The sequence below is a fragment of the Corvus kubaryi genome, unplaced genomic scaffold, assembly GCF_017639235.1.
Source record: "Corvus kubaryi isolate FWS band 111438036 unplaced genomic scaffold, C.kubaryi_AGA036_p1.0 37265, whole genome shotgun sequence".
NCBI classification, from domain to species: domain Eukaryota; kingdom Metazoa; phylum Chordata; class Aves; order Passeriformes; family Corvidae; genus Corvus; species Corvus kubaryi.
In genome coordinates this window covers 3194254-3219929 of record NW_024581080.1, presented here as the reverse complement: position 1 = coordinate 3219929, position 25676 = coordinate 3194254, and the positions used below count along the sequence as shown (strand labels likewise).

At 51.9% G+C, this 25676-nt stretch overlaps 3 protein-coding genes across 4 annotated transcripts; all 3 read right to left on the bottom strand.

Moving 5' to 3' along the window:
* Nucleotides 1–145: 145 nt before the first annotated feature.
* On the bottom strand, nucleotides 146–4832 carry LOC121663082 (protein phosphatase 1 regulatory subunit 3C-B-like). 2 transcript variants are annotated; one of them, XM_042024948.1, is made up of 2 exons: nucleotides 4743–4832; nucleotides 146–1579 (listed from the first exon to the last, which is right to left on the bottom strand). In XM_042024948.1, the coding sequence occupies exon 2, from the start codon at nucleotides 1534–1536 to the stop codon at nucleotides 670–672; it is 867 nt and encodes a 288-aa protein (XP_041880882.1). In that variant the 5' UTR covers nucleotides 1537–1579; nucleotides 4743–4832; the 3' UTR covers nucleotides 146–669. The 2 variants fall into 2 exon arrangements, with proteins under 2 accessions (XP_041880882.1, XP_041880881.1); XM_042024947.1 differs by lacking the exon at nucleotides 4743–4832 and adding an exon at nucleotides 1667–1717.
* Nucleotides 4751–7152, bottom strand: GINS4 (GINS complex subunit 4). The gene is made up of 7 exons (XM_042024949.1): nucleotides 7033–7152; nucleotides 6772–6858; nucleotides 6351–6464; nucleotides 5786–5883; nucleotides 5380–5468; nucleotides 4937–5027; nucleotides 4751–4847 (listed from the first exon to the last, which is right to left on the bottom strand). Exons 1-7 carry the CDS (start codon nucleotides 7111–7113, stop codon nucleotides 4751–4753), a joined length of 657 nt encoding a protein of 218 aa, XP_041880883.1. The 5' UTR covers nucleotides 7114–7152.
* A 726-nt stretch (nucleotides 7153–7878) lies between these two features.
* Nucleotides 7879–12820, bottom strand: GOLGA7 (golgin A7). Its single transcript, XM_042024946.1, has 5 exons — nucleotides 12647–12820; nucleotides 11559–11711; nucleotides 11184–11285; nucleotides 10036–10099; nucleotides 7879–9143 (listed from the first exon to the last, which is right to left on the bottom strand). The coding sequence occupies exons 1-4, from the start codon at nucleotides 12755–12757 to the stop codon at nucleotides 10052–10054; spliced, it is 414 nt and encodes a 137-aa protein (XP_041880880.1). The 5' UTR covers nucleotides 12758–12820; the 3' UTR covers nucleotides 7879–9143; nucleotides 10036–10051.
* Nucleotides 12821–25676: the final 12856 nt, after the last annotated feature.

Sequence of the window (25676 nt, the reverse complement as noted above, 5' to 3'; positions counted from 1 at the left end):
CGCGCTGCGTGCGTGACGCCAGCGCGCCGCCCGCGGGGCCGCGCCCGCAGGGCCGCCCCGCTCTCCGCCGACGGCAGAGGGCGCCTGCGCGACCGCGCCGTGCCCCGGCCCCACCCCCCGCGGCAGGCGGAGCAGGAGGCAGCACTCGCGAAGCGCCGTCACTTTATTAACTCCCCGTTACAGCACCAACGACCGGAGGCACCCCGCTGCTCTTGGCCCAGGAACCCCGCGGTGAGCCCTTCTCGGGACCGCGGTTCGGAGAGTGCTTGCAGCGGGAGGGTCCCGGCAGCACCAGGATCGTGCCCCCTCCCCAGCAGCTCCCTCCAGACAAGGCACTTGGGCAGCACCGGCCCCCGCGGCTCCCAGCGTGGCTCAGACAGGGCCGCGGGTCCCAGCCCACAGCCCCTTCCTTGTCACTCCCCATCTCTCATGTGTCTTGCCCTGCGAACCTACAGGCAGGAGTTACTTCAAGCAGCAACTTCCAGCCTCTGTAGCAGCAGCCAGCAGTGAGGAAGCTTCTGCAGAGACTGGCAGCTGCTCATAGAGCAGCAGGCTGTGAAGGAGCTAACAAAAACTGTGAGCAGCACCTTCTGCAACTGACCCCTCCCCGAAGATCCTTGTACCAGTTGGGACACGGAAGGGACCTGCATCTCTCCCCATGCTGCCTTCCTACCAATAAGGAGCCTGGGTCTCTAAATGCCGCCAGGTCTTCAGGTGAGAAAGGACTAGAGCAGCAGCCCCAGAGGTGCCAAGATGCTCCCAGGCCCTGCTGGCACTCTTCACGGCATGGGAGGGAGGGCGGATCATGCCCACATGGCGGATCTTGTAGTTCTTCCCATGGTTGTTGTCCCAGTGGGTCTTTTGTCCACACTGGAAAGAGATGCAGAACTCTGTGACCCTATGGGAGATGGATGGCTTGGGCAGGATAAGCTCAAAAGAGAAGATGTCTGTGTCAGCTGAGCCGTACGTGCTGTGCATGTACTGGCAAGAGATGTCCTGGAAGCTCTTCCAGCCATCAGACGTGATGCGGACCGTCACTTTCTTCTCATACTCAATGTTTCTAACCTTCACTGTCCCTGACAGAGCACGGTCCTGGATCAGACAGCTCTCCAGGCAGACAAAGTTGCTGTGCAGGCTGTTGCGGAAAGTCACGTAATTCGCAGATGGCTGTGGGAAGTCCAGCACATACCTGCACACTTCTGGGTGTAAGTCCCGCAGCTTAGGTCGGAAACAGGCAAGGTCTGACAAGGCATGCTGCAAATCACAGAGGTCCTCCTCAATCTTTGAGAAGAAGCGGACAGCCGTCAGTGAGAGCCCCTTCATATCAGCAAACACAACCCGCTTCTTCTTCTGGCCCTTGGAGCTCTTGGTACTGTCTCGCCGCTCCGGCTCAGGTTCTGCGCTCAGCTTCTGGTTGAGACAGGATCGGAGGGGTTTGCGGCCTCGGTTGCCCCGCAGCTCTTCGTAGGAGTTCAGCAGCTTGCGGATGGGGGGCGAGTGACTCAGGCAGAGCCGCACGGCCAGGTCCACGGGCATGGCTGGGGGGGCAACAGCCCGCCCGCTGCACACCTGGAAAAGCCTGGAGGCGAAGAGGGGGTCAGACAGCGCGGCCCCAGCCGTCAGCCCCGGCGAGCCCCCCGCCCCACCCGCGCCCGGCCCCGCTCACTCGCCGCAGCTCATCGCGTCCCGCCCGCTCCGCTCCGCTCCCGCCGCAGCGGCTCCTCCTCAATGGGGCCGTGGGAGCGCCCGCGGCCGGGACACCCCGCGCCAGCCAATCACAGCCGCCGCCGCGCTCCGAGCGGCCAATGGGGCTCGGGGCTGCTCCCCCCCCGCCCCCTCCTCCCGCAGGGCCGCGCTGGCGCCGGGCCGGGCGGCGGGGAGAGCCCGGCGGCACCGGAGAGCCCGGCGGCACCGGAGAGCCGGCGGTACCGGAGAGCCGGCGGTACCGGAGAGCCCGGCGGCACCGGAGAGCCGGCGGTACCGGAGAGCCCGGCGGTACCGGAGAGCCCGGCGGCACCGGAGAGCCCGGCGGCACCGGAGAGCCCGGCGGTACCGGAGAGCCCGGCGGCACCGGGCCCGGCTCGGGGAGAGCGCACAGCGCGGCCTTCTACTGCGCCAGGCAGGGGCCAACAGGGGGACCAGCACACAAATGGCTCCCGGTGCCAGAAAAACACGAGTGCTTTTGGAGGACCAGTGTCTGTGGAACAATCAACACCGGGAAGTAGCTCTGGGAGAAAGAGGAGCATGTTCCTCTCATAGTCTTTAATGGGGGAGGTTTGAACTGGTTTTATACACCCCTTTTAAGGTAATTGTCCAAAGGTAGCTGTTTCCAGGGTGTCTAAGCAGAGAAAACCCCAGACCCTCGGCTCATCCTCTACCAACTCAGAAGCTTCTTACCCTAGAGGTGTGCACTGAGAAGGAAATTTGCTCACACCCAAGCACGCAAGAGACACTGTGGTGTCCCCGACATCTATGTTCAAAATCACCCTCACTGTTCAGCTCACATGTGACTCCTTGACAGTAAAGACTGTCACCTAAATCAGATCACCCCTGCCTTGTACTCCTTGCTAATCTCCCCAGAGCTGTCTAGCCATTTATGTTAAGCAGCCCTGATTGTTCCTGCTGACAGCACAGATTTTCATCAGCTCATGACACAGCTGACTGACCTATCAGTATTTCTCCATGGGCCTCCATCACCACCATGTCTGAATGTCTGCAGCACAAGGCAAGACACCTCTCACAGGATGGCCAAAGTGAGCTTGAACCCAGTGCCCAGCTGGCAAAAACATGATGCAAAAACATCCTTTCAACACATGGTCTCGGGCTGACAATGCAAACCCCACCACTTCAGCGACCTGGGGTAGCCAACACAGACATGAGTCTTCCTAGCAATGAAACCAGTTGCCACACCTTTCTGTGGCCCCCAGGAGAGCAGCTGCGGCTCAGGCAGGGAAAACGCAGCTCACCATCACTGCCCTCCCTTCGATCTCTTTCACCATCCACCTACTTTGCATTCAAAGCTGATCACTAAGCAAACCCAAGCTATTTCCACCCAGGGGACAGCAGAGAACAAGGAATGTATTTGAACCCAAGTTTAACAGCAGGACCCATGGATGCTGGAAAAGCTACTCCTACTTTACCCATTCTCTCCCAGCTACACAGATTAAAGTGGATGCACTGCTGCATCTTCTTCTCCATCTAAAAGTACAAGCCAAACGCATCATTTTCTCAATATAGTTGTGGACACCTCCTTCCCCCAGCGCAGACAGAAGAGAGGTGCAGTGTTAGCAGTTCCACAGATGTCCTGGTATTTAGTCATGGAAGGACACAAAAGCACATTTTCAGGTGTGCCACAACTGACTCTCACTTGGAGCCTGACTGATCTCAGCCTACTAGCCATCTCTCCTGCCTAGGACACTTTGAGGAGATTGCCATGTGCCAGCTGCCAAGCTCCAGAGAAGAGCTGCACCAAAGACGCTCTGGGAAACCATCAGGTCAGTTAAAGTTCAGCTGCTAGAAGAGGACAGATGCCCCTCAGGCTCACACTGCTGCAGCCATGTGACACGCAGCAGTGTGTCAAGTACAAGGTGTCTGGACAAGTATTCAGTCAAACTGAATAGGGCCAAGGAGAAAGCCTGCAGACGTGCCACCTGCACACTCCTCAGGCAGATCCTTTGGAGCACGCTTTCACAGCAGCAGATTAACGAGGATTTTGTCTGGAAGCTTCAGTCACCTCTGTGAAGTTGTCTGGCTGTAAATATGGGCAGGGCACAATCCACAAGCCCTTCCTGGGGGGGCTGTCCAGAGGAACATGCTACTGATTCCTAAGGATTAAACCCAGCCCCCTCTTAACATCTATACTTGAAAGAATCTTCTTTACCTAAATGGATTAATTAGGAAGACTATAAACCACACATGCAAAGCCGCTCACACTACAAGATGCCCTGTGTCACCCCCAGCCTTGTAGAGGAAGATGCTCCCCAGACACCCCTCATGCAGACCATGCAGGGAAGAGAGACCCTGCCCTGATGAACACAAGCCCCTATCTGCCCATGCACTCCACAGGTTCCAAGCTGAGGTACCACAGAACACCCTGGCTTCTCCTCCAACTAGAAGAGGCCTGCATGGGGCAGCAGGGCCAGAGGAGCTTTTGCTTTGCATGACCAGCAAAAATGAACTCCGTGTTCCCCTTCCCTTAGCAGTGGTTTGTGCAGAAGGGAGTCTGACAGTGTCTATTCTCACAAACGCAACCTGAAGCTGTACCAGAACCCCTCACCCTCTGCAAGGAGGGTCTCATATGATGCACAACAAAAACAGCTTTCTTCTGAGTCCATGCCCCCAGCTGTTCCATTTTAGTGATGTTATCTGCCACTGCTCTTAGACAAGGCATCCCAGCAGCTACACACTGAAGCTTTACAGACATTGCCCTGTGACACAGCCTGCCCTCACTCAGGAATGCCAGAGTAAGGACTGTATGGCTGTATGCTGGGCATGTCACAAGCAATCAGGAGCTCGATGAGCTGTAGGGGTAATGAATGCCTCTGCAGTATGACACTGTGGTACTCACCCCCAATTGCCACTGTGCTCTGCCTGCCACATCTGTGGGGACCTGGCCCTGGGAGGGGACCCAGTCCCAGAGGAGACCTGGCCCAGGCACCTCACAGGGAGCTCCTGCCAGCCCCAGTGCGGCGGGGCGGGCAGGGGAGATGGTGCGGTGGCTGCTCCTCTGACCACACACTTACCTCTCCCCTCAGATGAGCTGCACAGCTCCTGAGGCCACCAGAGGGGCCACGGTTCTGTAACGGATCAGGTGCTGCGAGCCCTCCTCCAGGTTGATGGCATATTCCCTGCAGAGACAGGCGGGACGTGAGCTGCAGCCCACGCCCATCAGTGACACTGACTGGTACCTGTGCTGCACAGGGAAGTGCCCACCTACCTCTGCTCATCTGTCTCTGGCTCCACCAGGATGTTCTCCTGCCGCTCCAGCACCCTCAGAAACACAAAGGAGTCCAGGTTGGGCTTTGGAACTGCAGACAACAGATTCAGAACACAAGCTCAGCCCTCACTTATGTTCCCCTGCAGAACACCGAGGGGTCTGAGGGGCAGCAAACTTATAGCCAGCAAAGGGAACACCAGACACTTCTAACCAGATGCATGTGCCCAGCCTCACTGTAAGACAGGACGTAACAGCAGGGACCAGCATGATCCTCCAGCAGCAGCATGGAGCCATGTTACAACATTACCATCACATCACCTTTGCTTCAACTGAGCAGCACGTGGAGGACTAGCCCCCTTACATGTGGGGCTCCCTGGAGCTTTCCCCACACTTCCCCTTGCTTCTACAATTTTCAGATCACCCTGGAGTCTGGATGGACTCACCTGACTTTAGGAGAGACACTTTCTGCAGGTTAGGTGGCATGTGTTTTAGGACCACATTTTTCAGGTAAGCCTCTGTATTTGCCATGTACCTGAAACAAACCATTGAAGTATTGACTTAGTTAATAAAATACAAATCTGGAGGGAGAGTATTGACTCAAAACAAGAGTAAGCAACAGCTCATCCCACAGGCACAGCCAAAGACAGGCGCTTGGCCTACCCTGGTAACTGACTCAGTCACCAGAGTTATTTTGTTTTAGTTCCTTTCTTGCCCATAAGGAAACCTCCTGGTAAAACACACTGATTCTTACTTCAAATCCATCTAAGGCTCACAGAACTTCAGCAAAACACACAGTTAAGTTTCTATAATCTATAAAAGGGGAGGAAGATACATTGAAAATCTACTCACTCTTTAGCAAAAGCAAACTCCTCTGGTGATAAAATGGAGGGCTCCCCTTCAGCTCGAGACTTCTCCTTCTCCAGGATGTGGGGAAAAAACTTCTCTATCTAATATTGGAACACAATCCAAAAGAATTATACAGCTCTCTCCCAGGAGTTCAGTGCTTAAACCCCCACTTCTCCACTGGATTCCCCTACAAGCTGTAGGAGCAGCCATAGGCCTGCCCAAATCCCTGCTCCTGAACTAACTGTGATATCACACAGGATTGCCAAGCTATACAACCATGTGTACACATAGCAGGACTCAGGCAGAATGGGACAGCATTCAGCTGTGCCACCCTAAGCTTAGATGAAGCAAACAGCACTCACAGTGTTGTGATCAACACTGCTGTGACCTTCCTTCATTACAATACGAAAGCATGTCCAAGAAATTAATTTATTTGAGTTAAGCTTCTGAGAACAGAGAGAGAACATGCTTTAATTAAATGCCATGCTGAAGCAGGAAGCTCTGTGTGGGTAAAAATGCCTCCTGAAATCACCCTTTTACACGCTCTGGGCTGCACAGCAAGCATTACCTTCACCAGTCGACACCGCAAGTAGCTGCTGAGCACGAAACGGATCCTTTCAACCTCCATGTGGTGAACACTGACCTTCAGGTCGCCCCTCTTTGCCCGTTTCAGGTTTGCTTCCTGCAAGAAAAAGCAAAGAGAAATTAAACGGTTGAAATGTCAGACAACAAGAAACAGAGAGGATGAGGGGTTTTGTACATAGAACCCACAAAATCAGACTACGGCTGCTTTTGACGACTCAAAGAACACCGCTTGTTTGTACTTCAGCCCTTCTCCAAGGCAAGCTCAGAGAAAAAACTCAGAGAAGCTTTGTCTCGGAGACAGGGAAGCAGACAAGCCCGGCCCTCTCAGAGAGGCTCAGGCATGGACCTGCCAGGCCAGGCAACGAGGGCGGGCCTGTCCCACCACCCCAGCCAACAGAACCTACCATATGGTCCAGCTGCTCCACAACACACTCGATGACTTCAGGTTTACTCTCCAGCAGTTCTGGAGCAAATTTCTCATTCAGCCAGGCCTGAAAGAAGGCAGGCTGTCAGTGAAAGCGAGGCAGACCCTAGCTACACAACCCCACCAGCGAGAGGGCAAAAACACGGCCGCAGCCCCGCCGCTCGGCATCTGCTCCAGAGCGCCCAGCGCTCAGCAACCCCCGCGCTCCCCGGCCCACGCCTGTCGCTGCAGCCCGCGGCACCTGCTCCAGGCTGTGGATCAGCTGTGCTGGGGTAAGCACCAGCTCCTCGCCGTCCGAGTCCCCGCCGGCCGCGGCCGCCATCGCTCCCGCCAAGCCCGCCCGCCCCGCGGAACGGCGCACGCGCAGCGGCCCGGGAACGTGGATAAGGATTCCCGGTACGGCCCTTGGGCCAGTCGGGAAGCGGATTACGGCCGCGGCTGCTCCGGCCAATCAGAAGGCGGATTGAAGAAGCCATCTTTTTCGGCCAATCAGAATGCAGATTGAAGCTGCCGCTTTTTCGGCCAATCAGGAGACGGATTGAAACTGCAGCTTTTTCGACCAATCACAGCGCGGCTCGCGGCTGCAGCTTTTCCAGCCAATCAGGAAGCGGATTGAAGCTGGCCAATCAGGAGACAGAGAGGACATGCACCTGTTTAGGCCAGCCCGGAAGTGGATCAGGCTGCAGCCTTCCCAACCAATCAGGGAGCAGATTCACGCTGCAACTCCTGGGCCAATCAGGAGCTGGATTCAGGCTGCAGCTTTTTTGGCCAATCAGGAGGTGGATTGAAGCTGCAGCTATTTCAGCCAATCAGCACTCAGCAGGTATGACCCCCCCCCCCCCCCCATGAGCCCGTCCCCCACCCCCAGCAGCAGGGACGAAGCCCCGCTGCAGGACGAGCCCCCCTGCAGGACCAGCCCCGCTGCAGGACCAGCCCCGCTGCAGGCAGAGCTGTCGGACCCCCAGGGACACAGCCCTGGCTGTGCCACAGGCCGAGCCCCGACGCGCTGCAGTTCTGGCCATTCCCAGCCCAGCGCTCCGGAGTCACCCTGTGCCCCACACCTTGGTGCTGCCAGAACAGACCTGGACACAGTTTAAGAAAAGGTTTACTGATCCATCAGTACTTCTGCCAATATTGCAACAGCTCTGAAAGGCAAACACTGTTACAGTTTAGAAAAAACAAATTTTATACAATGAAAATATTAATCAAATCTCAAACCCCCACAGTGGCTAAGGAATGAGCCTGGAGTTCATATCCAGTATTAGCACCTGCAGCACCACCACCAACCAATCCAGCCCCTCTACCCCTGCTAAGCCATCTCTTCTGAACTCCTGAGTTCCTTCTACAACTGGACAGTGGCACTCTGCCCCTATACCAGGACACCTGGGCTTTGATAAGGTTAAAGGATATAAGAGAAAGGATTCAGCCAGCTTGGATTGTGAGAACACTTGTGTAGGTACTGCTGAGCAATGTCCATGCACGGGGACAGTAAGGAATGCACAGCTCAACTCCTCAATGTGTGCCAGCAGACAGAATTAAGAAATCCACCTTACACAGTATCTTAAAGTTTGTCAGATCAATGTTTTCCTATAAATTATATATAAGAAATCCATAAAGAAACAGTTTTACACTTCACATATTAATCAGAGTAGGGTGGGAATCGTTATTTTTATTGGCTCAGCATCCACTTTACTGTGCTCACTGTTTCATGACTGAACAGGCCCCTCTTGGTGAGCACTGACAGGGCCAACGACAGCACAGACACAGGGGCAGAAAAACCACCAGGGTTAAAGTCTGGCTACACCCCCCCCTTCTAGGGACAACCAAGACATTAACACAAGGAACATTTTGCCTTTTGGTTTTCCACAAGGATCAGCACAAGAGACGTTGCCTTGAGTCACTCCTTGCTGGGAAGAGGCACTGTGTATCTCTGCACTCTAACACTGAACTGGAGGGAAATTCCCAACTTTGAGCTGGAGCTTTCCAAAGCTCAACTGACATACAGAAGGGTTTAAGAACCAGGGAGGAACAGCACTGCACTTACAGGACTAAAACTAAACCTCTCTTGGGCTGAGGGCCCCATTTCTTTCGGGAGAGAGCGTAGCTTTACCACTTCTGCCTTTTCTTGAGAAAAAAAACCCAAACCAAACCAAAACTAAAAAGTGATCCTGTTGCTTCCAAATCTACTGCAAAGTGGATGCTGACCAGCTAGGTCACCCCCTGGGGAGCAGTTTGAGGAAGTTAGTCCTTGTAGTAGATGGCACTGTGGATCTGGCAGCAGAGAAAGGAATGATGCTCTAAAGTAGGAGGTAGGGGAGCCTTGGTACAGCAAGTCCACCGGTGAGCTATCATCTAGAAAAGAAGTTTCATATGATTAGAAACTCTTCCTAAATCAAACCAAAAGCCCCCCTACACAAACCTTTCTACAGCTGCAGGAAGACTGTGGCAGGAGGAGCAAGTTACCATGTGTTATGGTGAGCAGCATGAGCAGAACTCTGAACTCTTGATTTCATTTGTCCAACAGAAAATAAAGACCTTTATTGTTTGTTTCTTTTTGCATAACAGGCATAAATGTTTCCCATCTCTTTTCCGTATACAGTGCCAACAATCCATACTTAACACTCCCATCCCAGGACCTGCAGAGCACCTAACATAAGGGAGCCAGTCCCAATGTGAGCTTTCCAAAAGCAAAGTCAGGGATAGTAATTCTGATGGTCTATATTGGATACTATTAGCATGAGCCTGTATTTTGGCCTTCCCCTTCCAAGTCCAGCGAACACTCTTCACTTTGTGACTTGCCCCACAGCACCAAGAAAACTGAGAGCCTCTCAGCAGAGCTCTTCCAGGCTGCTGGCCCCTCTTACCCGAAAGCATCACAAGTAAAGACACCAGCGTGATAACTACAACAGCAGCCAACTGAAAAACTGCAACAAAAAGGCTCAGTATGCTAGAATACACCCAGGAACAGAGTCCATTTTTTACTGACCTGAATAGAATTTTGGACATAATATAGCACAAGTTAGCACATTTACACAATCCAGACCCAAATTTCTGCAAGGTAATGTTCAGCAACATCATGCCTAGTACTGATATTTTTACTTTCAAGAAGAGCTGGTCCACACAGGATTTATGTGAACAGTCTTTGATTACATACAAGGGTGGCATAAACTGTCTCAGTATGACAGCACCCACCCCTCTGAGCACAGAAAGATGTTGAGATTGATCTGAGATAAGGGTAACGTACCTGAGACTCCACAGTTCTATCTTCCACTGGTCAAACCTCTGTCTTCATAAATGGTAATTTCAATCTGACAGAAAAGCTGTCAGGGAAATACACTATAAAGAGACTACGAAAACATAACCAGAACAAGGCAGAAAAACATTAAGGTGATAGGACTTTTGATATATTAGCTGTTTTAAGGCAGGTCTCAGAGCTCCAAAGCAAAGGGAACAGTCCATGTGAGATGCCTCATCAGGTAAGAACACTGGCTCCCAGCCCAGGGCCTGCACAGGGACTTGGTGCTGTGTACAGAGGATTTGAGCCTTGCCCCTCTTCTGCTAAATTTTGGGGAAGGCTGTGCACCAAGGAAAAAAGTTAACACTGCTAATAAGTCACCCACCAAACTGAAAATGCTTTTACTCAAGCTGAATGTTGTTTGGTTTTTTTCCAGGAGGTGTATACACAATGGAAAACACTTAAGAGAAAAAGGGAGTCATGTAGGTGACAGCTCTGAGCTACTTGGATGACAACACAGAAAATCCAACTGCAAGGAATTAGCCTTATCATACATTCAATTGGCATTGGGTTCCAAGTTGCTGTGGTTTCAATATTTTCAAAGAAAGATGTGTTACTCATTACACTCCACCATTTGCTATGAGAGGTCTTTACAACTTCAGGCAATAACTACATAAAATGTCTGCAGTGTGGCTCAAGAGCTGAAGAAAAAGGGTGGAAATAAGCCACACTGGAAGCAAGAGCACGTGCTGGGCTTGCAGTGATCTTGTATCTCAAAATCTTCACCAGAACCTGAACTGAGGGTTGCAAATTAAGTAATGGCCAGCTCTTGCTCTCACAACATCAACTTCTGTCCTACCAACACGGTCGCTTCTTTCCCCAGTCAGAAAAACAGCATTTCTGGAGGTCACTGGAACAGCGGAAGTATCTCGATTGCTCTTTCCATACAGTCCCAAAGGTCGTGTTCCACATTTTCATGGGCTTTCCATGTGCCAAATCTTAATGTACTAAAACCTGACTGGAGACCAGGACACAACAAAGAGCGACAAGACTAATCACAGATTCTATATCACAGATCATGCATGAGCAGAGGTGCCTCACTGAGAGAAACAAGGAGCACAAGGCAGGAGACAATGTCCGAAGCCACAGAAGGATACAACTCGTAATCCTCTTTCGATGGGGTCTGTCAGCAGAAGGCCCTGAGGAGCGTAGATCTTCTCATTCTGTTCCTGAATGAACTTAGCGATTTTCTTTAGAACCTGGTAATGAAACAGCACAGGAGTCTCGACTGTTTCCTTTCCAGCGATATCACAGCTATGGCAACATGAGAACTAACATGCAACTGTCTGATGGCTCCACAGTGCAGGCACTTCCCACAGGATTCAGGGTGACGCCCATGGGACCCAAACTGACCAGTACCAACATGTCTGAGGTACATCCGTAAAGAATCTGTACCACAATGCTGCAAGTCACAGGAAACCCACCAAGAACCAAGTACTTGCCTGCAGGCTGAAGGGGAAACAAACACATACCTTTTCATAGTGTGTCTCCATGCACAGGAAGATGGTGTAGGCAGTCAGGCAGGCGAGACAACCCTCAAGGTAAGATTGGCCCCCAAGTTTTTCAGCTTCTGCATAGAGATTGTTCAGTGTCCGGACTGTCTCCTCAAACTGCTGCCTGTCAATCTGCAAGAAAAGCAAGTGGGGCTGTCAGCTGCACACTTCCGAACTCACCAATACCCCTGTACATCCACCTCCACTCATGGATCATCTGCACTGTGCTCAGAGCCCCAGCCTGAAACACACAGAGTTACAGACCTGCAGTTCTTTGTTAGACACCTGTCCTGTGCTCAGGCTGACTCTGAATTCAAACACAATGTGGACACAAACCCATTCAGAGCAACACACCTAAGCAAATGTGCAATTCAACTGTGAAAAAAACGGAATTCATGCACAGGGATGCACTGGGTTAAAATGAGCAGGTAGAGAGTGGATGGACACTCCATACCCACAGTGCCTTGGTGCTGCTGCAGTGCAGACCAAACACACCCTCAACAAAACACAACAAAGGAACACGGAAGAGAAAAAAGTGGAGTGAGAGAAAGAAAATGGGGTAGGAAGGCGTGTTTGTTTGACTGTCAGCTGAAGATACCACAACTGACAGCACCGAGCAAAACGAAAGTACTTGAGACAGCATTTGTGAGGCCTCTAAGCGGGTTCGGCAGGACGGGCAGGATTCCAAGGGAGAGGACAATGTCAACACCTGAGACTCCACCTGAGAGCACGGAGCCGGCTCTGTTCTCACAGACACAACGAGTACATTCTGCTCTACTGCTGCAAACCAGCCGCCTTCCCCAGGACTGACCACAGTCCGGGACGGGGACACGGGGGAGGAACCACGTCCGCTCCTGCACCTGAACGGCCTCGGTTAGAGATTCGTGCAGGAGATGCTATCCCGCCCTCGGGGAACCCGCAGAACTGGCTCCAACCCGGGCAGGGCACCTGCGAACGCCACCTGGGCGCAGGCCCGTAAGGCCCGGGCCAGGCCCTGCCTGGCGTGCAGGCTCCGTGCGCCGCTCTCGCCGCGAGCCCCGGGCCGGCCCCGGCCCGCCCCGCCTCACCCTGTTCTCCAGCTCGGCCGGGAACTTGCTCTGGAACTGGCAGCGCGTCCCGCCGCTGTAGTCGCGCTGGATGAACACCTTGCCCGACACCGGCGCCTGCTGCGGCCTCATCGCGCCGCCGCCCCTGGCCCGTCCGGTCCCTGCGCTCCGCCGGGCACCCCGCGCGCTCCGCGCACTTACGGCTGTCGCAAAACCGCCGAGGCGACTCCGGGCTGGGGAAGGGCGGAAGTGCCGCCAGGCGCCACGAGGCGCGGCACTGCGCAGGCGCAGTCCCAGGGGGCCGCTGAACGGCAGGAGCTACGCATGCGCAAAAGCAGCCGTGTCCCATTGGGTGTAGGGCTGCTCCCCTTCCATCGCAGGCGTGGTCAGCCCACGTGACCCCCCCGCCCCGTACTTGGTACCGCCCGGGCCCCGGGCGCGGCCCCGCCGGGAGCCGGGCCTGGCGCTGGTCCCGGTGCTCCCAGCGCGGGGATCAATTTCGTGGTGTTTGCTTGGGAATTGGAGCCGGTGGGAACAGACCGACAGCTGCTTCCCGCAGCTTTATCCCAGCTGGTTGTGCCGACGCACACGGGATCCGTTGGTGTCCCATTAACCTTTGCCCGGGAGCTCCAAGCTGCCAAGCGTCAGCAAGGGCACAGGTCATTCCGGTTAAGGAAAACCTGGAAACTGCAGTCCGGGCAAGCAGCAGAGAGCTCAGGGGCAGTCTCACACCAGAACAATGTGTCCTGGGGCCGCAGTGCGGGATGGCAGAGATGTGGCCCTGCTGCTGTCCCTGTGTGCCCTGCTGCGCCCCGCGGCCGCCGTGCTGGTCCGTGCCGGCTGAGCAGTCTCTGCTGCGGTGCCAGTCAGAGGCCTGGTTATTTAAACGATTGATAAAACCCATCACTTGGTGAACAAAAAGCAAAGGGATGAAAGCATTTGGGACTTCAGTTTCATTATTTGCTGCTGCTGCTCCTCAATCAGCTGGAGCTTCCGCTCAGGAGATGATAAACATGAAAAAACTTCCCACGCATCCCAAGGGGGAATGAACTCCAGTACAGATCTGCTGGCTTGGGTCATGCTCAATCTCTGCTGGGTCAGTGTCCAAGCAATGATGCAGGGCTGGATGTGCGTCCTGTGAACCTGGGCTCCGGGGCTGCAGTGGCATTGGCGGCATCCCCCGGGCCCTGGTGAGGCTTATGAAGGAGGGTGTGCTGCCGGGCTACGGCTGTGGGACCCACGGGGAAGGGAGGGAGCTCCTGGGGGGGAGTCCCAGGCTGCTTGGACATTGCCCTGCCACATCTGGACACAGACCCCTGCCCCTGTGGTAGTTTGGTTTCAGGGCAGACTTCCTACCGACAGACTTCTCCGTGTAGTAACTGGAAAATGCAAATGTATGGTGCCCTCCCTCCAGGGAATCCCTCAGTGGGGCTGCAGCACTGACGCCCCTGGGGAAGCTGCAGCTCCACAGGGGAATCATCCTCCTACTAAAGACACCCAGGCTATCTTTTAAGTGGAAATGACTGTTTTTTCACAATTAGGTGAAGCAGAAATAATCAAACAGGGCCACAGCCATAGTTACCTTGTATCTGATTGCAAGGGTTCAGTCCTGCAGGGATTACTTCATCGCACTCTTCTGCGAGTAGTTCCTTTTCTTCTGCTCAAGTGCTGATAATGTTTGCACCTCCTGCCACAGGGGATATAAAAATCTGTTTTCAAGAGGAGCCGCTCTTGCACCCTGAGTCGGTCTGTGGACTTTGTGGGCAAACAAATCCCAGGAGTGGCTGCTAGACTGAACAGGGAATATGCAGAGGTGACAGACTGTGTGTGGAGAGGAAGCAGCATACCACCAGTTTAAAGACACAAAGACACCTTTTCCCATTTGCTTTTAGTCTTTCTATTCTTAAAGTGGAAACTGCATTTACTTGTCTGGAAGGCTCAGCAGGTATTGGGAGGGGACTGTGTTGTCTTCCCACTTGTTCCTATGTTGGGCACAGCTTGAGGGAACCAGCGGACCCTGCCTGAGAGTTCCTGAGACTTCCTGTGAACCCTCTGCATTTGCAATTTCCACTTCATTCCCATCATACCAGAGTCTGGTGCAGTGTTGTCCTTGCTATGCAAGAGGATTTTTGATGGCCAAGAGGAATTCAGTGACAGTGGAGCAGCAAGAAACATTAACCCTTAATTCTCAGCTGGGGGGGCCACCAAGCAGTGAGAGACCCTGGTTGGAGTGGCAGGACTCCCTGCTGCCAGCGAGGGGTCTGCAGCTTCCCCCTTGGCTATCCAGGTGTGAGGACGGGAACAACCCAGGCTGTCTGATCCCTGGCTCAGGGACAGAGGCTAAGTGCTGGGCTGCCCCAGGAACCTGGGTATTTGGCAGCGGGATCTTGCCTCACCCTCCTGCTCCCCATCCCTCCCACAGGAGCAGCCTGAATTAATTAACCCTCTAGCACTCCATAATGAAGGCTAATAAACACCTAATGGATAACACAGGGCTGGGGCTGCTCCCAGCTCTTCCCTCCTGCACCCCTGAGCTGAGACCCCCAGGCCAGTCCCTGCACGCACACCTTGATGCCATCAGGTATTGTTCCTTCTTTGGAGACCTGGGACATGAGTGTGTCAAAGCAAGGCGGGCTCATTCTTCCTGTGGACACCGCGGTTGGTGTCGTGACCTGCGTGTGCCAGGCGTCCACAGTCTGTCATTGCTGGGCTCGTTTATGAGCCCCAGTGCGAAGGAAACGCGCTCAGAAATATTCTGCTTAAAATACTCTGCCAGATGCATTGTGTCTTCCTAACCTTTAACTGGTTCCAATGTGCAAACAGTTAAGATCATAATGTTAACATTTTCTCAGATATTTTATGTGCATTTAAAATATTTTCGAAGAATCAGCTTTCGAATACAAGGTTTTATCCGATTAGAATTTTACTGGAGTTTATAAAAACATAAAAATATATTTTCAGGATGTCTGAGATGCTGCTGGGCTTTGTTGTAAACTTTAAAGCCCTTGCAGTGGAATATTATCATTATTACATGGAAGATGTCTCTGGAATTTGTGTGATTAGGTAAATGTGCTAATTTCACAGTCCCATATTGAATCACCTCTGCAATCGCTTAACACAGGAAAAGTTAATAAGAAATGCGTTCATCTCTGCACCAAACTCTTCTTTTGCTTTCTGTTGGGGTCAAAGGTTTGGCTTCTGCAGACATAAATGGATTTGAAACATACACTAAAAATACAACTTAAATGCTTGGGGCAACTCTTCAATGGACTCAGTTGCTTTGCTTATCTCTCAGCAAGTGGAAGAACAGATCTCTCTTCCCCTGCATGGCAACTGCAGCACCTTCCAGCCAGCTTCCAGAGGGGTTAAGTGAGAATGCATTTCTTCCCTGTCTTAACTGGAAACCTGAATCAAGAAAGGAGATAAGTAGAATTTAATAGATGTTCTTTTTAAGACATCTACTGCTGTGCTTTTGGAACAGAAGGGATGGCAAACACTATAATCCCTGGCAATCTTCAGGTTTGCCATGTGAACAGGAAGGCCAAGCATGGAAATGGTGATCCTGTCCATTTATGAAAGATCCATGTATTGTGTTGCAGTACTTTATGATTCCATGCCTAAGTTGTTCATAATTTTAACAGGTTTATTCTGATTCAAACCAGTGAATTAGCATAAGCCTGTTAAAGTTATACAACGAGTGTCCCTGAAATCATAAAGCAAGGTAGTAAATTACTGTGTTCAAGAGAGAACGAGGCTCTGTCTCCAGGCTGCACACCCTCAGCTGACCTGGAGTGGCTCAGGCACTTCCCACAAAAGCAGGGTGCTATCATGGGCTGTGTCTTTGGGAGCTCACCTTTGGGATCCTGTCCTTCAGGAGGGGCATTTGGGGTGCTTGTGCTGAAGGTGGCAGGGGGCTGCACAGTCCCACTCTGCTCCTGCCAAGATCCACGGGCAAATCCAAGGTGTTGAACAGTCACGGACTCCTCGCTGTTCATGGGCACAGAGTTTTCCAGCCTGACCAAGCACAGACATTTGTGGCTCATGGAGGAGACAAGCATACTTCAAAACAAGGAGTCTTTCAGGCCATTTAATGCAGTATAGATGCAAGAGGATAAATCAAATTTACAGGCATGGCTCAGATTGGGAGATATATTTGCAAAGCCAATTTGTTTCATTTTATGGGCTTGAAAAATTCTAAGTCAGAGGTGCCTGTATGGTTTGAATTAGGTTGGGATAGGGGTATTGTGGAAAGCCAGATCTGGAGAAGTTTTCATTCAGGGCATTTGTAATTGAGTAGAGGCCATCCAGCATTTCTGTAATGCTCTCAAATAAAATATTCCATGTCTGCCCAGAATATAAGCTTCCACATGACAAAGAAAATTATAAATACCTGAAAATGGAGACATCTATCTTGTATTAAATATTCAGGAACAAGATTTCATATGTCTATCAACAGAGAAAGTGAGAATTTCAAAGGGTGCTGCTTTCAAATGAAAAAAAATTTAAAAAGCAGAAGGAAGCTCTAAATAGCACTAAAAACTGAAATTTTTTTTTTCTCTACCAGTTTGTGCTATCAACAGGGTTATCAGTTTTGTTGTCTGAACAGGAGCATGACTGCAGGGCTTGGAACTGGCAGGTCTGTGTCCTGGTAGCTCTGGTGACCCCACTGGGATGTTCCCAGCACCCTGCCGTGCCCACACTCCGGCTTGTGCTGACCGGATGTGCCAATCGGGCAACCAGCAGCTTCCTCCTGGCCTGACAGGAATCCTGACACCCTTTCTCCAACACAAGGAGCCACTGACACTCCCAAGCCCGTGGGCTCTGCAATGCATTTTGTGCCCTGCAAGCCAAAATCAGCATGAAGACCTTGGCAGCACTGAGTTAGTTAACGGCTGGACTCAGTGATCCTAGAGGTCTTTTCCAACCTTAGTGATTGTGTGATTCTAAGACAATTTCGGCAGAGGGATAAGCCCCTGGCTCCCACTGCTGAGCTCAGCTGCCAGAAAAGTTCCCCGGGAAGCAGAACAATCTTTGTTTGGTCATTAAAGCAGAAAAAGAGAGAGGGAATCTTAGGAAATGCTTGAAACGATTAGGTGATCTTAACTCTAAGGAGCTAAACAAATGCAAAGCAATTCCCCCCTCAGCCCCTCGTGCTGCTGTAGAATGTAATCTCATTTCTAAACACACAATTACAGAAAATAAAAAGAAAAGAAAAGAATAATTAATTTCTGCTTCCTCATGCAAATCCTCTGACCAATCATTTAGGGATCAGGGGCAATTCAGCTTCTTGTGCAAATTCCATACTGAAGGCCTGAAAAAAACAAGTGAATGGATTTACTTTTCTAAGAACCAGAATTAACAAAGGTTCCATTTTCCATGGTTATGTGCCTGGCCAGACAGCCCTTGCTGACAAGCTCTCAAAAAACATGTGTTGGCCTGTTGAAAAGGCCCCAGTGTTGACTGACAGACAATTGAAGTGACAAATTGTTTCATTGTACTTGGCAGGGAGAGCGCTGTATTAGATAATTATGGCGAGGAGGGAAGCGACAGGTCACAGGTCAGAAGACACGTCTGACCCTGTTTTCTGAAAGCCCTGAAAGGAGCCCATGCCCGGGAGAGCAGCGTGATGCTGCTAGCAGCTTCTCCTTCCACTGTGGTGATTAAGAGCTAACGAGGATGGAGTGGGGATGAGCTCGCCCCAGTCCTGGCTCCCTGGAAGCAGGTGTGTGGCTCCCCAGCAGCACCCACCACCCCCCAGCGGGGCCCGGAGCATCGTCAGCTGCCTTCAGCAGCACGTTGGGACACCACCACCTTTCGAGCAGCACCAGACCCCTCTGAGCACATCGTCAGGTCCATGTTCTGAACCGGCAGGAAAAAGCACCGTGTCCGGCCCTGAGTCCTGTCCCAGGCACTTGGGCACAGACACCTTCCTTTGCCAGCCTGCAAACACCAGCAGGACCAACCCCTCCCTGCTGGGGCCTGTTTTTTTGCTGGCTACAACAGAGTACAACTAATAGTTATTGAAGCTTCTCTCCTGCCATAGAAATAAAATATGGCATGGAATCACAGCACAGCTACTCCATTGAGAGCAATGCTACACTGAGTAATACCAATAATTCAAAACAGATGAGCCAAAGGCTCAAGCACTATGGGCTCAGTATCCCAGTCTGCCCTGACCCCTGGAATTTGCTGAAAGTTACCTTGAGACTCGCCAGAACTCTTTTGTAACTTCTGTGAGGGTTATTTATTGCAAAGTCATAAATATTTGCTATGGATTTTCTCCATCAATCTACAAAATGAATTAGGTTAGAAAAAAATGTATGTACTTGGATTTTGGGCATGTGTTTCCCAGGCAGGGGAGAAGGGGTTGGATCTCCATTGTGCAGAAGACAGGCTGCTGCAGAGCTTTGGGCTCTGCTGCCTGTGCTAATTAATTCCCTTCCACAAACAGTTTAAAATGCACAGTACAGTTGAGAAAGGGGGAAGGGAGGGAAGAGATTCTTCTTTAAATCTGTTTTAAAATCTTTCATAAAATTATTTATGGTGTAAGGAAAATTCTGTTTCCCTCTCCTCCCTCACAGATGCCCTGCCAGTCCCTTAAAACCCTGAAATTCAGAGGCAACATGTTGTGCCCCAGGGAATCAGCCTTAAGTTGGCATCTCGCAGTCTACCTCAGAAGCCAGCGCTGGCACCACCTGGATGTGGGGATGGAAGTAGAGTGCCCAGGCTCCTCTCTTTCCATCCCAAGGCAAAGCTGCCTTGGGGCAAAGCCACCCCATTTCCCTACTGTTGAAAAGAGGAGGGAGAGCAGGACTGGCCTAGCCTTGCAGGCATTTCTCTTAAGTTTTTATTCAGGTAAATGCTTAAGCAAGACCTTAACTTTGAGGATACTACAGTAGGATTTGAGCACAGGTAGATGGTGTACCTGGTGGCGAGGGGGTGACAATGAGAACTGGGGCAAGTTGTTCCCCCAATGGGTGGTCAGGCACTGAACAGGCTCCCCAGAGCAGTGGTCACGGCCCCAAGCCTCCCAGAGCTAAAGAAGTGTTTGGACAATGATGTCAGGCACAGGGTGTGATTCTCAAGCACATGGGCAGGACCAGGAGCTAGACTTTGATGATCTTCGTGGGTCCCTTCTAATTAAGCCTCCAGGATCCTGTACCTTTGCAACCACTGCCAAGTGACTGCATGAAACCTGGCAGCCTGTGTGTCCCGATGGCAATTCACACTTAGACAGTGAGTCCTGCACTCCCATGACTGGTTGTCCTGCCACCAAAAGCTCCTGAAAAGGTTTGCATGAATGAGCTGATCTAGCTTTGTTTCTGCTCCCATGGTTTGTCCTTTACCCTTTGGCCTTTGCCCAGCTCTGTGGCCGCAAGAGCGAGGGTCTGGCCACAGATGACTGCACAGCTGGCCAGATACTTATTGTGCATGGCACAATGAGCCATGGTGGGGGCCCGTAGCTCCTGCTGCTCCTCAGCCCCAGCCACTGGTATGCTTGGTAAAACACCAAACCCAGCATTTTTCTCCTGCTGCAAGGAAGGCTCCAGTGCAGTCCGGCGTGTGGGCTGTGTGCAATGCTTCCTGGTGCCAGAGAAAAGGGATGCTGTTTCCTGGGTACTTGGAGCTGCACCCTGTTTCCATCCTGCTTTTCTTCCACTGTACCAGTGCAGCAAACCCAAGCCCTGCCAGCCCTGGCTTTCCCTCCTTGGTGAGAGCCCTTGGTGCCAGGGGGACCCAGCCTGCAGCCAGCCAGGGCTCTGGCCAGCTCTGAGGAGTGGCGTGTGGCTCATGCCAGCCAGCTGGCCCCCTGGAAGCCAGATGACAGGTTGGCAAAGGCTCCCAATTTCCTTCTCTTGTCTCATGAGTATCCCAGGAAGGAACAGCTGCCTCTCTTGTTCATTGCGTACCCACCTGGGACTCTGCCCTGTGCCGGTGATTGGTCTGGCCAGGTTCAAAAGCAATGTGGCCAAGAGCACTAAGGGATTTGAATACGTGCTAGCAAGAATACCTTTCACTGCATGTAGGTAAGGTCAGATCAGGTGACCCTCATGCTGAGGATCTACATGGGCCTTTTTGTGTAGCTGTGTGTCCAACAGCATCTAGATGACACCCAGGCAGCTGTGGGTACATGTGTCTGTCTGCTTGGGCACCACATGCGCACCTGCCTGCGGCTGGCCACCGCCACTGGCCACGGGCTCTGGGCTGGGTACCAGAGTAGTAGGAAAAGTTGAGAGAGGGAGCATGACAGGAGGAGCTATTTGTGCAATCAATGATTTACCAGATGTGTACACTGTACTAAAGACTTGTAAACATACTTTAATGGCCAGCTGTAAATCCAGGCAGTAGCAGTGCCAGCTTCATCTCCATCAGATGTGTCTTAAGAACAGCAGAGGAAGGGCTCTGAATCACTTTGTTACAGGCTCTGTCAGCTCTGCAATCATGCATGTAAATCAAAGAACCAATGTCCTCAGGTCAAAATTATTTGAGTGTCAGGAAAGGTTTTATGACCAGCAGCTTCTCCTTTGCTGGGTTCCCTGCAGTTCCTTGTCTTCCACAGATGGCATCTCCAGAACACTGGGTTTCCATCCCAGTGCCCCAAGTGCGTGGCTGTGTTTTCACTGACTATGCTGGAAGTCTCTTTTGTTAATCACTGAAGCACAGCGTCATTAGTGAGAAGTGCAGAGTGTACACAAAGAGGAACTTGCCAAATTACTAATAAGCAGAAACTCCATCCATCTTAATGAAACAGGGTTAAGAAAATAGCAACCTAGAATATACACAATGGAGCCTTTCCAATCTGCTTATTTACTCCTGTTAGAAAGTAGTTCTGAACTCCATCTCTGGTCCTGCTTGGAGATTATCACATGGTTTCCAAACCACAGGCATCTTATGTTCTTGCAAAACATTTAGCATGAGAAGAATAAATAAATAAGTGGACAGATGGCTCAAAAATTTTTAGAGGGGAGAGGGCAGATAGGATTTCCACAAAGCAAGAAGCATGAGGAGATGTTTCTTCATGGTGGGCTAGTCTCCTGCTCCCTTCCTTTGGGGTCCTCACAAAAGCAGCCGAGGGTCCCCATGTCCTCAGGCAGCATGGGGTCACTCTTGGGCCAAGACTCCTATCACACCAGCCCAGCAGTGTGATTTTATAGCTCCCCAGTGACTTGCAGCATTTCCCCAGGTTAGTCTGGCAACCCTGTAGGGGTTTGCACCCACACCACTGCGCCTGCACACCTGTGCTCCCCAGCCACATTTTTCTTCTGTTCGGTAAGGAATGACTTGCAGTGCCTTTCATGCATGCAGCTTGGCTGCTGCTGTTTTATTGAATGCCAGCGCTTGCTGTGTGTTATTCAGGCAAACTTTATATACACCACAGACCCTCTCAGCAGCCTGCACCTGGCCCAGGGCAAAGCTGAGCCTAGTGAAGAAGAATATGCTGTAATGCAGCAAATTATTACAGGATAAATATTTATAAGCCCCTGTAAACATTTGCCATCGGTTCTCTCCTGGGACTAGGGGCAGACGGTCAAGAGTTTCAGCAGTGCTGAAGGCATTAGCTCTCGTAGTCCTTTATATGTTAGCTAGTAAACCCGTCGTTGATCGCGTATAGTTATAGCATTTATTGGTGCTAATTTCACACAAACAGAAGACATTGCCTGGAATTGTTGCATGCCTTGATCCTGGCCCTGCTGCCGGCCAGCTTTTGGTGAAGGTGTCTCCTGCAGCCCTGGGGCACTGGGCACCTGGCTGAGGCATCAGAGCGGGTCCCCACAGCTGCAGAACCTCCCTGTGCAGATTCCCTTATCATGGGATGAGGGAGTGTTCCTGGCTGCGTCAGTGTTATTGGAGTCTTGGAGCAATCTGCTGAGAAAAACAGAAAACAAACATGGCAAAAACAACATCCTCCCTGGGGACTGATCCTGGCAGGGGCTATCAGCACTCAGTGGGCTGAGGGGGGTCTAATCTAAAGGAAATATTCCCTGGGGGTGTCCAGGAGCTGTCCTGCTGCAGGGGTGGCATGGTGGGCTCTCCATGTAGGGACATGGCAGATGGGCTGCCTCTGCTGGTGCGTCCCATCTGCCCCCCAAAGAGGGGGCATGGGCACCAAGGGACAGTGTGAGCCCTGGGACAGGGACTGCAGGGACCCGTGGCCAGCTTGTCTCATCTCCCCCATCACTGCTGCCTCTGCTGGGGCTGAGACGGGGCTAATGCAGTGGTGGGAAACTGGAGAAGAAATGCCAGGGCAGGCAAGGCCGTGACTCCTCCATGCCCTCAAGTGCAGGAGTAAAACAATGAGCCCTGGGCAATAGGGCTTGTTGCGTGGGAGTATTTGGGGGCTCCACTTTGCTGCTCATGCACGAAAGCCAGTCATTTGGCAAAAATCAGCTCAGTTAGCAGGCTTTGTTCATAAAGAGCCAGGGCCTGAATGGAGTCAGGGCTAATATATTCTATTATCCCATGCCTGCCTGTTTCCCCAGGGCAGCATGCAGGGAAAGGCGCATTCCAGCACCAGGTGGCCAGGGCAGAGTGTGCCCAGTGTGGGCAGGGAGGACGGGACAGGCGGGAGAACACCACTGCCAGCAGCACGGGGACATGTCACCTGCCACCTGCCCTGTCACCACTGAGCACCCACCACAGGTGAACACGGAGCAGAGTGGGATGCCGAGTTGCAGATGAGGGCAGAGCGCCTGGTCCTGCAGGCTGCCGGGATGAACAATGGAGCCAGGAATAGGCACGGTTAATTGGACTGGGCTTTTCACAGGGCAGGAGAGGTCTCAGGACAGCCAGAATGATGTGTGATGCAAAGCTTCTCATTATTCAATAAGAAAATGTTAGCCCCTGTGGGAAAGGCAGCAATAAATGGCTATGACATTAGAGACAAGGCAGATATTTAAGAAGCAGTGGGCTACATAATTATGAAGGGAAATGGCTGCGCAGGCTTCGCGCAGAAAAGTTCATGCCCAGTCTGGAAGAGGTTTGTTGGAAGAGCAGCCCTTCTTGGGCAGCTGCTTTCTAAGAGGTCTTATATTGTGTATTAAACAATTTAGTGGCCTAGACCAGAGTTGTTGGCGTTTTCATTTGGTTTGGGTTCTTTCCTCCTTCTCCCTAGTTTCTTATATTTTTTAAATGAAAAATGGTTTGCCAGCAATTGTATTTGCTGGTCAATTGTATTTCAGTTTACAATTTACTCTTGGATTCCCATTCAGGCGCTGTTGTCATGAATGTGGATATCTGCCACAGAGGAGAGAAGGGAGCCAGAAAAGACCTTCCCTGAGCCAAGCTGAGGAACTGTCCAGGCCATGCATGTGGTCAGATTTAGCAGCCAAGGCATGCTGAACTGTAGCTTTTCTGTTTGGATCAAGAGCCTTGAACTGTGGCAGGCTCAGCAGCTACTGTTCAGTGTATCAGGACTGCAGCAAACCCCACTAATCAGTGTGGGATGCTCCAGGGCACATATCTCTGGAGTGACCATGACGGGACATTTACCTGCTGCCATGTGGTATTTGCTGACCTGCAGATAACCGGAACCCTGACTGTAGTTTTATTGCGGTGTTACTGCTGTTGCCTTTGGAGAGCTCTCCAACTTTTGAACAAGAGTTTCCCAAGTCCCCACCTTGCCTGCCTACCTATGATATTCCTATCACATGCCTAAGCCTGGAACAGAAGGATCGTAGCACTGCCAAAGTCAAACACACCCATTTGCTGCTCTGCAAATAGAGAGGCTCTGAGACTTTCCTATGATCTTGCCATGGAAAATGGAGAGGCACTGGCACAGTTTAGTTCCCAACCAGAGACTTGTACCCATGGATGTAACACCTGGGTGCAAATAAAGATGCTTGAGTAAATCTTGATTGAGCAGATCAGTGCCCTGTTCCACATTACACCTATTTCCTGGGACACAGCACTATCTTCTAAATTCTCAAAAGGAGATGTTGCAGTGTTTCTTAACTGGTTTTGCTAAAAGCAAATTCTATACTGTCAGAATTTTTCAAGGAAAGAGAAGTCCATTTTGCAGCTGTTTCTTGGTGGAAACAGTGATCAGTGCTTTGCCACCATTTCCTGAGCCCAAGTAGCAGGAGAGGGCCTGCTCCATCCAACTGCCTCTTTCATTCTGCGGGTCCCTTGTTTACTGCTAAATTCTTCACTTCATTAGTGGTGCTAACTGGCTGCTCTCATCTGCTGGCCCTCAGGTGAAAGTAGCTCTTTCAGGCTTCCAACTGCAGAGCTTCTTCCATTTACCTCTCAATGAGATGTAGTTCCTGTTTTAAATAGTACAAGTTGTTAGAGCCAAAGGCAGCAGCAGGAAGGGGAGCTTTGGAGGATCGCAGAGGAGGGAGCTCAGGAGAGCTCCCTGGGACAGGGACCTGTGGGCACACAGGGGGCAGAGCTGCTCGATGGCCAGAGCTTGCACCCAAGGACGGAGCCAGCTTCTCCTGCCTGGCTTGCACCAAGGGGCACCCTGCTCTGCCCCGCAGCGGCCGCGGGAGCGCAGGCCTGTGCTGACACACCTGGTTAGCCTCACAGCCCGTCCTCCACGTACCCAGCTCCTGCCTTTGGAGGGCAGCGAGCCTTTGCAAGCCCTGAGAAGCACAGCAAGGTAAGGGTGACGAGGGGCTGGTGCTGCTGTGGAGGAACAGGGAATGCAGCTCCTGCTCCTCCGGCACATCTGGAGCCGCGTACCCAGATGCGATAGCACTTTACAGAACAGACCCCCTTTCTCTCTCCTGTTTTTTGTTTGGTTTGGTTTTGTTGTTGGTGGGTTTTTTTCTTTTTTTAAAATTTTTCTTTCCAATACCATAGTTCCTGTTAGAATTTGTCTACTGGGAAATGAGTTCTGCACGGTCCAGTCCAGGTTCACAGAAATATCTGCAACCTTGGAACAGCCGCTCAGGAGCGCCGGGACCTCCCAGAGCCGCCCCGGCTTCAGAGACCGGGAATGGCTCCGGGGGGGGTTCGGGCCGCCCACCGGGGATGCAGCCGAGCGGTGCTACGGGGTGAGCTCATGCGCCCCGGTCTGTCGGTGCTCGGAGCTGCGGCCGGCTGCGCT

Bases quoted from the DNA above. Each gene is read 5' to 3' on its own strand.
- GOLGA7 (XM_042024946.1), bottom strand. From the start codon at position 12,757: ATGAGGCCGCAGCAGGCGCCGGTGTCGGGCAAGGTGTTCATCCAGCGC. The intron at 11,712-12,646 runs GTGAGGCGGGGC...CTTTTCTTGCAG, and splicing joins CGGCCGAGCTGGAGAACAGG to ATTGACAGGCAGCAGTTTGA. The intron at 10,100-11,183 runs GTATCCTTCTGT...CTTTTCTGTCAG, and splicing joins TCGAAAGAGGATTACGAGTT to ATTGAAATTACCATTTATGA.
- GINS4 (XM_042024949.1), bottom strand. From the start codon at position 7,113: ATGGCGGCCGCGGCCGGCGGGGACTCGGACGGCGAGGAGCTGGTGCTT. The intron at 5,469-5,785 runs GTGAGTAGATTT...GGTTTGTTTCAG, and splicing joins GAGTTTGCTTTTGCTAAAGA to GTACATGGCAAATACAGAGG. The intron at 4,848-4,936 runs GTAGGTGGGCAC...CTGTCTCTGCAG, and splicing joins CCAGAGACAGATGAGCAGAG to GGAATATGCCATCAACCTGG.